Source organism: Sinocyclocheilus grahami, unplaced genomic scaffold (genome assembly GCF_001515645.1).
Source record: "Sinocyclocheilus grahami isolate Dianchi unplaced genomic scaffold, SAMN03320097.WGS_v1.1 scaffold17.1, whole genome shotgun sequence".
In the NCBI taxonomy this organism is placed as follows: domain Eukaryota; kingdom Metazoa; phylum Chordata; class Actinopteri; order Cypriniformes; family Cyprinidae; genus Sinocyclocheilus; species Sinocyclocheilus grahami.
In genome coordinates this window covers 4266437-4279311 of record NW_015505196.1, presented here as the reverse complement: position 1 = coordinate 4279311, position 12875 = coordinate 4266437, and the positions used below count along the sequence as shown (strand labels likewise).

The window sequence follows — 12875 nt, the reverse complement described above, 5'->3', positions numbered from 1 at the left end:
TGATGTGCCTGAGAGAAAAACAGAGAGAGCGAATCGCAGAGAGCAAGACTGTGCTTTGAGGGATTTATTAAGAGAGAAATGAAAGCCGACACTGTGGATCATCAATGACAGAGGAAACAGACGAGTGAGAAAATAACTGAAAGATGTGGGTCACGGTTATGCAACAGCTGCAAAGAGAACTCAAGGAGTGAAGAGTTTGCTACGCATGGATGTAGGTATAGATATAGATGTAGATACAGACGTAGACATATATATGGGTGCCTATAGATATACATATAGCTTAGTGAGATTTAGATGCGTAGATGTAGATATAGTTAGGTGTCCATAGATAGAGACGTAGACAAGTACACTTTGGGTGCCTAGATACAGGTATAGATACATGTAAATATAGATAGCTATGATAAGGTATAAGGTCCACCCAATTGACCTTTTGCAAAGAGCTTGAGTGACAGGTGATCTAACCAATCATAATGCTGAATCTGCATCATCATATGATAAGCAATATCACACGAGCAGGGACAGCAATATCACACGAGTGCTGTTTATCCCGAATATAACTGCAAATGTGATTTTATACAACAGTTCAGTAATTAAGACGTTAATATTGTGTTATATTTTAAACACAATATTGTCTGTTTTTGCTCAGTTTTGCCAACAAAAGTATTACCTATAAAGCCACAACAGAACTGTTGTGCATCTCCGAGTTTACTGAATGAATCATCCGTTTGAACAAATCGAGTGAATGAATTACTCATAAAGGAATTTGGTAACTGTTTTTGTTACCAATGACTTTCATTGCATGAACGAAAGAAAAAAGTTTTTCAAATTATCTTCTTTTATATTCCATAGTTTATGTTTGGCTGTTGTAGCCTAAACGTTTATGTGTAATAAATTTTATGTTGAATCAAATAAAATATTTCTTTCTAAAGCTACTATTTGTGTCTACTTAATATTTTCTAATTTAACACAAAAATAGCTTTAAATGATCTTTTTGGGGTATTTTGACAGCCAAATGTAATTTGCGATTAATTAATCGCCACATCACTTAATTAAATAGATTAAACATTTTAATCAACTGACAGCCCTAATACACACACACACACACAACCTACAGAGATTTAGATTAGGTAAAAATTATAAATATAGATATAGGTGTAGGTATAGACAGATGTATGTATCTGTAGATATAGCGCATATCTGTAATTATAATAGGCTGTATGTAATAATTGAGTATATCATTAAATTGCAGTAAAAACACAAAGACATCCCATATGCAGTTTTGCATTTTAAATAGAACAGCTTGAGAATATGAATATTTTTGTTATATTATGATGAAATTCTATTGATGAGAACCACAGCGCAGTGATGCAGACTTTACAAGAAATGCTTTACAAAAACATCAGTGACGTTCAGCTTCTTAGTGTACCAGAGACACACTTTGCACTTCGCGATGCATAATTAATAATCCGTCTCACCCTGTACAAAGATCCGAGAGAGTCAGATGAACACTTTCTAGCCTCCTTTATTCACACTGAATCACATGGAGGTCTTTTCATGATTGTATTATTCTCAGCGTGGCGTACAATGGTGACACAAACCACAGTACGCTATGTGGAAAAGAAAAAGCTTTTCAAATGAAATCAAAGTCGCATCAGGCATTTGAACACAAAGCGTTTGAATGAAGCATCACTATAGGCTGCTTTTTTTTTGGCTTGGTTGATGTCATCACACACACACTTAAAGAAACCTGTGTGTATTTTAGTATTATGACACATTCAGTGTATTATGTTTACATTCAACTTACTGTATACTTCTATGTATAATTCTGTACCTTTACAGTTTGAATTACTCTGGCCTCAAAAACAATTTGGATGCCTAAGAATACTTTAAAAAGGTATAATATTCAATATAAGTGAAATAAGTGGCATCTACAGTGGTAACACTTTGTTTAGATAGTCCACTTCAGACATTCTACTAAGTAACATTGGAACTACAAGTCATTAAAGTATTATTATGACTGTTTGCTTAATATCGGCTAACATTTTATTTTGATGGTCCCCAACAGACATTATACTGACTTTAAGTAACTTTGCAAGTACATCTTAACTTATTCTACTAACCCTAACAGTCCACTAATACTCAAATAAGAGTTAGTTGACTAGCTAGTAGAACTTCTAAAGTGAACTATCAAAATAAACTGTAACTTCTATAACAAACCGAGTTATTTTTTGTTCTCAATATGATTTTTAGTGGATGCATATTTTGAAATCAGTTTTGCTCAAATTCACAGGTTTTAGATTTAGGTTTTAGGTCATAGCAGAATAACCACAAGTTCATCTAATTTACAATGGACATGTTGTGTGGCCACCCGAAAGTGTAGAGGAATCGTATCCCAACCACAAAACTTTTTGTTGGAAAAGTGTGCTTAAGCTATCTTTCCTTAAAATAAACGGCATCTGATTTGATATTTATGTAGTTGTAAGCTGACAGTCATTTTAACGTGTCAAGTGTCAAAAACACTTTTCTGTAGATTCAGTTTGTGTATTGTTACAGAAACAGATCAAATCAGTAAATAATGGCTGGGGCAGAGTGCATGACTGCTGTATGAGAAACACAGAGAGGAAGTGGGTCTGTAAGTAGGCAGAGGAGAAAGAAAGACAACGATTAACCAAACACAATGCTTCTGACAAGACGGACAGGAAAAGTCTGACAGCTTGTCGTTGTCTTTTTGTTTGAAGCGTGACTGGAAGTCTCTACCTAATTATAATCTTGTGTTGTCATAGCAGGCAGTGATGTATTAGACTGAAGAACTTTCCAGAAGGAAATGAGTGTTTCTAAAACTAAAGGCACTTTTACGTCCCATGCAGGGGTTGAATTTATTAAAACAAACAAATTTTAACTTTTTGATTTTTTAATCTTGTTTCAGTCTGATCTTAAAAGGATAGTTCACCCAAAAATTAAAATGTTGTCATTAATTAGTCATTCCAAACCCGTAAGACCTCATCTTCCCGTTCATCTTCAGAACACAAATTAAGATATTTTTGATGGAATCTGAGAGCTCTCTGACCCTCCCATAGACAGCAAGGATCCTTACACAATCAAGGTCCAGAAATGTAGCAAGGACATCGGTAAAATAATCCATGTGACATCAAGGGTTCAACCGTAATTTAACGAAGCTACAAGATTACTTTTTGAGCGCAAAAGAAAAACAAATAATGACTTTATTCAACAATGCGTCTCCTCCGCATCACCCTAGCGACATTTTGAAGAGGATCCACTGAACGTAAATTGCATATGCTGTTTTGTGTCAGCTGTGCAACGCGGATACGTTGTTTATGTCGTTTACGCTTTGATTTGAACGAAAACAACCGAAGCTCTGTTCCGAAGATGAACGGAGGTCTTACAGGTTTGGAACGTAATTAGTGACAGAATTTTCATTTTTGGGTGAACTATCCCTTTAAGAAATATATAATTATTGCATGTAGAATTATAATAGAAACTCATAGCATTTATTGTGTAAAAATTATTTTTTTTAAACAAATTATGACTGTCCCTTCCGTCCAACCTTAATTTTGCTACTAATAAAGGTTTTATTTGCACTTGTTATCCAAGGACCCTCCAGTGTTGGTGAAGAGCAAGAATATGATGAAATGTGAGACTTCAAGAGAATATGGTATGAGAAATATGAAATATGAAGAAAGGAAGAAAGTGTGAAGAAAGGAAAACTCAAGGGAAATATCCCTTGCGAACAGAATATTTTCATTTTGAGTCATATCAAAACTGTAATTTTGTGAAATAAGGGTAAAAAATAGTATTTAATTGTGTATTTGAGATCTAAAATGCTAATAAAACCATTTCAAACTTAAAAACTTCAAACCCAGCCTGAACTTTTAATATTTGATGCTGGAAATGTAATTTATTCAAAACAAAATGGGAGGAAAAGAATGACAGAATATTTATTAGAGGGCATTTAATTTTGACTGGGCCAAAACTGTCCATAATTGAAGGAACACTCGATTATAAGATTTGGGTCTTTCTGTGACTTTACTGAACAAGTCACACTATTTTAGTCCTATGATCCAACTGGGATTGTTCTTTCTTATGCAGTTGAGGCAACATGCATTATATTTTACTTCAAGTCTTCAAGATGAGCCACTTGAGCCAACATGAATGCTTCTAGTCAACCACAGCATCAATTTTCTGCCAAATCTCTAGTGGACACTTTGTTTCGAGAAGCCCAGCGAATGTGTCTAAGATGGATTTCATCTAATGAGAGCAATCAAAGCACACTTTCAGAGACGCTATTGGGGCAGATGCTCTATACAAGAGACATATAATAGAAACAGTTACAGAAGAGTCATATAAGACACATATAATAGAAACATAATCCATATGTTATACTTGCTGCTGTAGACATTCTCAAATACATGGATAGCATGCTTAGAAGTTATTTACACCTATAGACTATAAATATTCATAAATAATTATGGAATTAATTGACAGGTGTAGGTGTGATGACAGTTTACATTAACATGAAAGGATCCTGACACTACCACCTCAGAATTTTACACAAATTCAAATATGTGAATATATACATGAAGGTCCTAATCAATGCAAAACATTGATAATAAACATATAAACTGTGCACAGGTGAGTATGAAAAGGCCCTGGGGACAAAAGCAGCAAGGCATAAAGAGCTTAAGAAGGAAGAAATAATGAGCAAGCAGGGGACACGGAGACATAGAGAAAGAGAGACAGAGAGTAAAGGGGGGGCTGTGAAGGTACCACAGGGGTTTTTAACGTTTGATTGTGGTTCTGCATCATTAGATTCTCCTGAAACCTGATTACAGCATTCTGGGCTTTGTTGTAGCTATTCTTGTATCCAGACGAGCAGAGCAAAGGGAATTACAGCACACAGGAAGAGAACAGTGACAGCCTCAGTATATGTCACATCCGTAACGTAGAACTGTACGTATATATACTGTACTTCACTTACATAATATAAACAACAAAGATAGCTAGACTCAATATTACATTAAACTGAAACCATAAAAATGCACCACCTGAAAAAAAAATGACTGAAATGAAATTAAATAATTAAAAACTTAAATTATTTCGGGCTAGATGCCAAGATTTTAGGGTACTAAAATAACAAACTAAATAAACTAAAAGCAATAAATTAACAATATAAACTACATAGAGATACTACATTTTTTACATAAAAAAATTATAAAAATGACAAAAATGTGCAATAAAATTACTAAAACTTTGACTAAAATTAAAGTAAAACAAACAAAAAAAATTGAATTCAAAATATTACCAAAAAACAAATAATATATCAATTATACTAAAATAACACTGATTCCTAAGTGAAATATATATTTCCATTTCAAGTGTAAGAAAAATGACTCTAAAAAAATATTTTTTTATAGACCATTTCAGGGCATGATCCGTTTATGTTAGTCTCTCACATCCAAATTGTATTTTGGCAGCTCACTGTGTCTAGAGAAATATGAGCTGCCAAAATACAATTTGGGTGTAAGAGATAACCTGAATGGATAGTCAGTGTTTGAAAGGGAATAAACCGTCCCCCAATTATGTTTTATTACTATGTGTGTCTTTTTTGTTTGATTAACACAGAAATGTATTTAATACTGAGGTGCTGGTAAATTAAAGCTGTGATGAAGCAGAAATAGTGACAGATCTTTTCTTTCATATCGTGACGCACATCTGGGTGAAACAGATTATTGAAAAAGAAAAGAACGATCGGGGCTTGCTTTTATCCATCAGTTGTTCATTGGATGAAAGCAGAATGCAAGTTTGCAGCAGATAGTTAGAAAGTGGTGGAGTTTAAGCAGACTAAATGACTGGAGAGAAGCACGTAAAACATAAAGTTATGAAGTTTTTATTAAAAATTATTAGGCAAAAAATATATTTGATGTCAGTGCAACTTTTTATTTTAAACTTTGTTTTATTTTCAGTTTATAAATGCTGTTTAGTATATGTACTTTTCCAAAACCTTTGTATTTGACTTTTAAAGTAGCCAAATTACAAGAATATGTAAACAACTGAAATTTCAGTCATCATTTACTCAGCCTATTGAGCCATTTTTCAAAATATCTTCTTTTGTGTTTCACAGTCATGCAGCTTTAAAACAACTTCAGAGTGAGTAATGATGTCATAATTTTCACATTTGGGTAAAGTTTACTGTAAATTTGAGGGTCAGACTCCTCCAAACCTCCCCTCCGCCCTCCATTATTTCTCCGACGCACAGCAAACTAATGAGGTTCATGACGCAGGACTCTAAAGTTATCAGAGCTGATTTTATTCCGCTATCTCATATGCAACAGGGCAAAGCAAATCTGTCATTATATGTGGGCTGTCACTGTAGAGCACTCCCTTAGGGCACTACAAAGCCACTCTTGGAACACTACAGGGATACAGCTTTAATGCATTAGGCTGCTGGCCCGCACACTAATCAAGCCTTATGCACAACATTCCTCTAAGTGCAGTCCCATATCCCTCTTGTTCCACTATCTATGAGTCATGTGTCGCTTCTTTGCCTTGTTTTTAATTCCATAAACCCCTCCTTTCCAACCACACTTTGTACTTCCTCTTCCCCCGTCATAGTCTTTTTGTTCTTGCTCGGTAATTCGTTTTCATACACAACTGTACCACGACCCAGAAGCTGTCAGTCATGGCATTCACTCGGCTGACTGTTGGTGATAGGGTAATATACATGAGACATGAAAACCCTCACACACACACACTCACACGTCCAGCTGGTAGGTGTAGGTGGAGCGGGGAAAGCCTGTTCGTCCAGTCATCTTGTGTTTTTGTGGAGGTGGAGAGGGAGGGAGGAAAAGAAAGAGGCGTCCAGAGCATGAGTGAATGGAGGAGGTGCTAAATAACAACATGGACATCCTCGGGTCTACTGTTTTCTTTCGGTTTGTCTGTCTGTTTTATTACGAGGATCTCTGGAATGCTAGCTTCTGATTGGTCAGTCGCACCACTGACCAGGGCAGCGCTTGTGTAACTGACCGCTCACACTGAAATTCTATGTTTCCTTCATAGCTGTGCTTCTGTTTGGTCTCTTCATAGTGTCTACAAGAAAACTAATAAGACAATGATCAATGATTGATTGAGTTCTGTTTTCCTGGACACACTTTTTTTCACATACATAATAAAATCATTTCAAGTCCATTTATTTGTTTATTTTTGTGCCAGAGTCCTGATCTACCTGCCCGGCTTTATTTTGCATTAATAAATGGCTGACTTTACATTATCCCTTACAGAAATGGTGCTGTATGACCATAAGTAGCACTTTTCACATAAACACTTTTAAAGTAATCAATACAATTGTCACAAAATTGATTATTATTAGATTTAATGATTCTATGTATGAACTAGTATTATGAATGCAGCATATACCTATAATGGAAAAAGCTTTGGAGAATGAGATACTCAAAGGAAAGTGGCTTATAGTTTAGCCGATTCCAGGAAGCTGCCCAAATAGGAGATGCTGAGACCAAATTTGGTATTGGTTTGTCTTTCCATCCAGCAGTAAGTGACAGTAATTGCATTCTTTAGTCACCCATTATCAAATCCCTTAACCATTATCTCAGTGTTATAGCTTTATATTTCTATATTTGAAGTCATGACTTGTGTCTCCAGAGCATAAAGTCTCCCCTGCAAACAATGCGTTTGTTTCATTCAGGCGTCTCATTAATAATGCGGAGGACAAGATAATCCAAAGGGACGCATAAGCAAAGCCAAGAAACGAGCCGTGTGCTTCTTTCATGTGCCTCGTGCGATCCTCCTCGCATGCTCTCAGCTCAGTCATTACCGGGCGCCGTGCCTGCGCTCCCCCGCCCTTTCCAACTACGTCTCCACAATCGTAACTCTGAGCTAAGACGTCCGACTTCCCTCTGTCCAAACTGGTGCGTTAGAGCCCTCCCCTCCTCTCTTCGCGCCGCCTTTTCCGTTTGCCACCCTCGCTTGGGCATGACCCGACTGGTGACGTAGGAGAGATTCCGTGGTGCCCACAGCCGTAGGCGCGCGCTGCGCTCGGGTATAAATTGGGCCCGGGACCCATCATTCGGCACTCTCTCAGTCGCTCCGACTCGGGAACCAGAGCATCAGCGGAGATAGCAGGGAATCAGTCGCTAAACTCCTCAGGCTAACTCGCTCTCGGCTTTGGTTCGGAATGGAAACATCAACTTTTACGCGGAGCCAACGCAGCTCCATTGCGCACAATTTTAAGAGTAAGTTTCTGCTTCTTCTCTGTTCATCTTTATTGTAAATATGCTTTTGAAATGCTGAATTTCTTGAATATTCTATTTCTAAGTAATGGAAAAGAATGCATTTAAAATTATTTCAAGATTTAGAATATGACCAAACTGGCTTTCGAAAATGCTTGGTTTTACGCAGCATGGTTAGAATATATATTTTGTGCTTGATGCGTAAAATGTTTCTCATGAATGCTTTAGTGCTTTGAATTATGACTTTATTCAAACAAGTCTTAGCAAATGTACGAATATATTTAAAAGTTTAAAGTTACATTTGGAATTACATTTATATTCAAAGAGATCAAGAGAATAATATTCGGAGCGGTAGGCTCTAAAAATGGTGCTTAAAATCTGTCAGTAAAATTAAAGTTACAACAATACAATTAATACGATGTTAAATCGCACTTTTTTCGACCACTTTAAAATGATTTACTTATGAACTGAAATTCCGAAAAGTTCTTAATGAGAGAAATTATTGTCACAACGTAAATGGATGGAAACCAAGATGTTGTCATAATGAGTAAAACATATGAGTGCATTTGTAGTCATTCGTTCGGAGATTCGTGAATTTTTCTAAATCAAATCATTTTATTATCATGAATTAATGCAAAGGATAAGATGAGACTTACAGATCATTTTGGAGAGCTCTCCAAAATGGAAACTTGCGCTTTAGCTACTAAGACTTTGTGATGTGACGCGCTCTTCTCTTTCCATCAGGCGCGCTCTCGCTCTGGCTGGTTGTCTGGCTGGTCGTGGTAAAACCCGTTCCTGCGCAGAACTGCCCTCACCAGTGCGTGTGTTACCCGACCCCCATGACAGTGAGCTGCCAGGCGCAGAACTTCACTATTGTGCCCCATGGCATGCCCTACGAATCCCAGCGCGTTTTTCTGCAGAACAACCGCATCACTGAACTGAGAGTGGGGTCTTTTGCTTTTGGCACACAGGTAAGGAAGTGTATGAAGGCTCTATGTGTGGGACAGAATAGAACATTTAATATTTACATTTGCGAATATACATTTGAGAGTACATTTATGAGATATTTACTCATTTTGTATTCCTTCTCAATATCTTCACCTCATTACCTCTCCCTCCCTCTACCTTTTCCTTTCCTTTCCATCCATCAATTCATCACATACCAGGTTTTGTGGCTCTTCTCCAACAACATCACCTGGATTGAGGCCGGTGCATTTAGCGAGCTGCGCGATCTGGAGGAGCTCGATCTGGGCGACAACCCTCACCTGCACCGCCTTGAGGGTGGAGCTTTCCGCGGCCTGGAGAAGCTCCAGAGCCTCCACATGCACCGCTGCCGGCTGGCCGCCCTTCCCCATGACATCTTCCACAAGCTCTACAGCATGCAGTTCCTCTACCTGCAGGAGAACCAACTCCACTTCATCCAGGACGATCTCTTCGCTGACCTGATCAACCTCAGCCAGCTCTTCCTGCACGGCAACCGCATCCGCACTCTGTCCGAAAACGTGTTCCGTGGCCTGGTCAACCTCGACCGTCTGCTGCTGCACGACAACAGGGTCCGTCAAGTCAATCGCCGTGCTTTCCGCGACCTGGGCCGGCTGACTATGCTCTTCCTCTTCAACAACTCCCTGGCAGAGCTGCCCGGTCAGGCCATGCGTGACATCTCCTCCATCGAGTTCCTGCGGCTGAACAACAACCCCTGGGCCTGCGGCTGCGAGGCTCGTCCCCTGTGGGAGTTCTTCAGAGGCGCCCGTGTGTCCAGCTCCGAGGTTGTGTGCTCCTCCCCAGCTTCTCGTCGTGGAGAGGACCTGCGCTTCCTGAGGGAGATGGACTTCGCCTTGTGCCCTCTTCCCGACCCCAGCTCCCTCTCTGGCACCACCACCACCACCTTCAGCACCAAGACCCGCTGGTGGTTCTCCAAGCACAAGCCCGTCAGCACTTCCAAGGGCATCTTTGAGAAGACCTCCGAGACCAAGGCATATCCCTTCAAGTCCCAGTATCCCTCAATCACATCTACATCCACAAAATATGAGCTTGGGGAGGAAGAGGCTCTTCTTCCCAAGCTTGACCCAGAAGAGTATTGGGCCAACTATGGCAATGAAGATGCGGGCATCACCTCTCTGCGCTGCTTTGAGCTTGAGTGCCCTCCCGAATTCGACTCTCTGCCACCATCTTCCTCTACTTCTCACTCCTCATCTTCTGTTCTCTTACTACTCTCCATGTCTGCTTTGACTGTCTGCATCCATCTTCTTTTTGGCTGAATCTGTTTATCTCAAGAAGAACACTCTTCCCCCTCATTTTTCTCCTCTCTGGAGGAGGGAAAACCCTGTTTGCTCAATTTAACTCTTCAATGCCTTGATTCCTGTTTACTATCAGCCTCACCTGTATCTCTGTTCTGTTCAGTTCGAGCCTCTAGTTCCTGGTATCTAGAGGGCACTAGACTGGTTTAGGATACAGTGGGTAAGCAGGGAACGTTGGGCAGTACAGGCCCTTAATGGAAAGTAATGAAAGCTGTTCAGAGGGCTTGGTTAGTTAAGCAGATACTCGGTCCTTATTTTTTTGAGGACAAGTGTATTCTAAGGCATCTCTGTTACAGTCAGTGCAGACAATTTCCATCTTAGGTTTATGTACAATATTTGTATGCTTTTAGACTTTTCAGCCACTCTAAGTGCTTCTATGATAGTTGTAATTATAGCTTGTGATGTCACTACGTCACCCTCTTTCCAACAATGCCACAGCTCAATTATTTCAGTAGTTAGTTGGTAACAATAGCATAATGAGCAAATCTTTTGATTCCCTTTGGAAGCAGCGATCGAATGTTATACTTGGTCTATTATAACAGAAGGGTCTCAAAATCATTCAGGGCTTGAAAAGCACAAAAGGAACGGTGTGCAGCAGCGAAGCAAGACAGACAAAGCACAATGGAGTGATGAGTTTGAAAGTGTTGCAATACAGCTATAATTTAAGATGCACGGAGAGTGAAAGCACACGCAGGAGAGACAGAGAGCACGCACAAGATAAGGCGAAAGAATTCATTACATCACATACCAGCTATGACAGCAATTATCACTTGTGTAAATATGACATCTTGGCAGAGGGAGCTGTAAATAACGCTATGAAAGACCTTATGCTTGTCACTGTTCTGAATGGCCAACGTCTGTGATATTATTTCTATGGTCAGTGCATGGAAACATCAATCAATGGCGTGAGAGAGTGTGAATGCCCTTTTTATACTGTATGTCTTTCAAAATACTGTTAATATGTTGAGTTATTACTGTAAAATACACTACCTACATTGTTCTAAGACTTCCCTTTGTTTATTCTTCTTTTCAAATTCAAATGTTACTGATTGTATCTGAATATTCCAGCAAATTCCATCCTTTCTCATTTAAAGTATCAATTTGAAATCAAACCAGTCAACAGCTTGCAGCTATAGTCAAAAAAAGAATTGGCAAAATGTTAAAAACTAGGACTGAATCCAAGACAAGGCAATATATGAAGGACACTGTGGAAAGACTGAATTGAAAAAATGAATTGATTACTGTAGAAAAATTTGCTTACTGACAGATTGGTCAACATTCAGATTAATGTCTACCATTGGTCATGAACATGTGAGGAGGGAAGGTGCAACTAACGACTGTGAGTGAGTTTACCGGAAGTTGCTCATCACAGCAAGAGTTTGGAAGTGTCGGTAATCGCCCCCATGAAAAGAAATGTCAAATAAATGCAGTTACTGGTACATATCGACACATACACAGGAACACCCTTTTGGTGTGTTGTTCAGTTCATTTAACATGCAAACTTTTGTGAGCTGAAATTGCATTTTCTCTCTATGAAACATTATTACAAAACTTTTAAGCACAAATTTCTCATTTCTAGCTGCTGCTGGGGTTTCATTCAGTATAAATTAGCAATGATTTTAAATATATTCCCACATCTCTGTCTAGCGTGCAGTTCAGCAAAGCTCAAAGCTCTCGTTATTACATATTCAGTTCTTTCTGCTCGGTTTGTCGCCATCAGCTCCTCTCTCACCCCTCCCTCACCTTTCTCTCTCTCGTTTTCCAATTCACTCCCTTGGTTTCCTCACTTTCTCCAGCTCTTCTTGACATGAGCATGTTGCCTTTTTCTTCCTATCACTCATCTTTCTTGACTCTCCCCTCTTTTCTCCCCCTTTTTTTGGGCTTAATTATAGGTGTTCTGAGCCCAGTGCTGTTGAGTAATGAACCCAAGGATCGATTTGTGTTGGAGGCCCAGAATTTAATGATGTCCTCCTTAATGATTACCAGCATGGCTATCTGTTGCGGGAGGAAAATAAAAAGTGGAGGGGGTGCTAATTTGATGCGTCAACCCCCATTCATCCCGTAAACACGCTGATAGGTTTTTTATCTCATATGTTTTGATGTGTTTTCAAAGTGTAAGGAGAGAGCTGTAAAACTCATACTGCTCTGCGTAAATGGAGGAAAGAGACAGTGGCTGATGTTAAAACTTGATAGGGAACCAAAAGGGAGACGGAGAGAGAGAAAGACAGACTGCAAGAGACATCAGCAGGGCTGAAATAGTGTGTGAAAAGGTGAATAAAATGCAGAGAGGAGTGAGAGGAGATGTGAGATATTTGAG

The 12875-nt window shown here is 39.0% G+C and overlaps 1 protein-coding gene across 1 annotated transcript; it reads left to right on the top strand.

Moving 5' to 3' along the window:
• The first annotated feature begins 8090 nt into the window (after positions 1-8090).
• On the top strand, positions 8091-11893 carry LOC107551512 (reticulon-4 receptor-like 2). The gene is made up of 3 exons (XM_016233130.1): positions 8091-8264; positions 9006-9232; positions 9428-11893. Exons 1-3 carry the CDS (start codon positions 8207-8209, stop codon positions 10517-10519), a joined length of 1377 nt encoding a protein of 458 aa, XP_016088616.1. The 5' UTR covers positions 8091-8206; the 3' UTR covers positions 10520-11893.
• Positions 11894-12875: the final 982 nt, after the last annotated feature.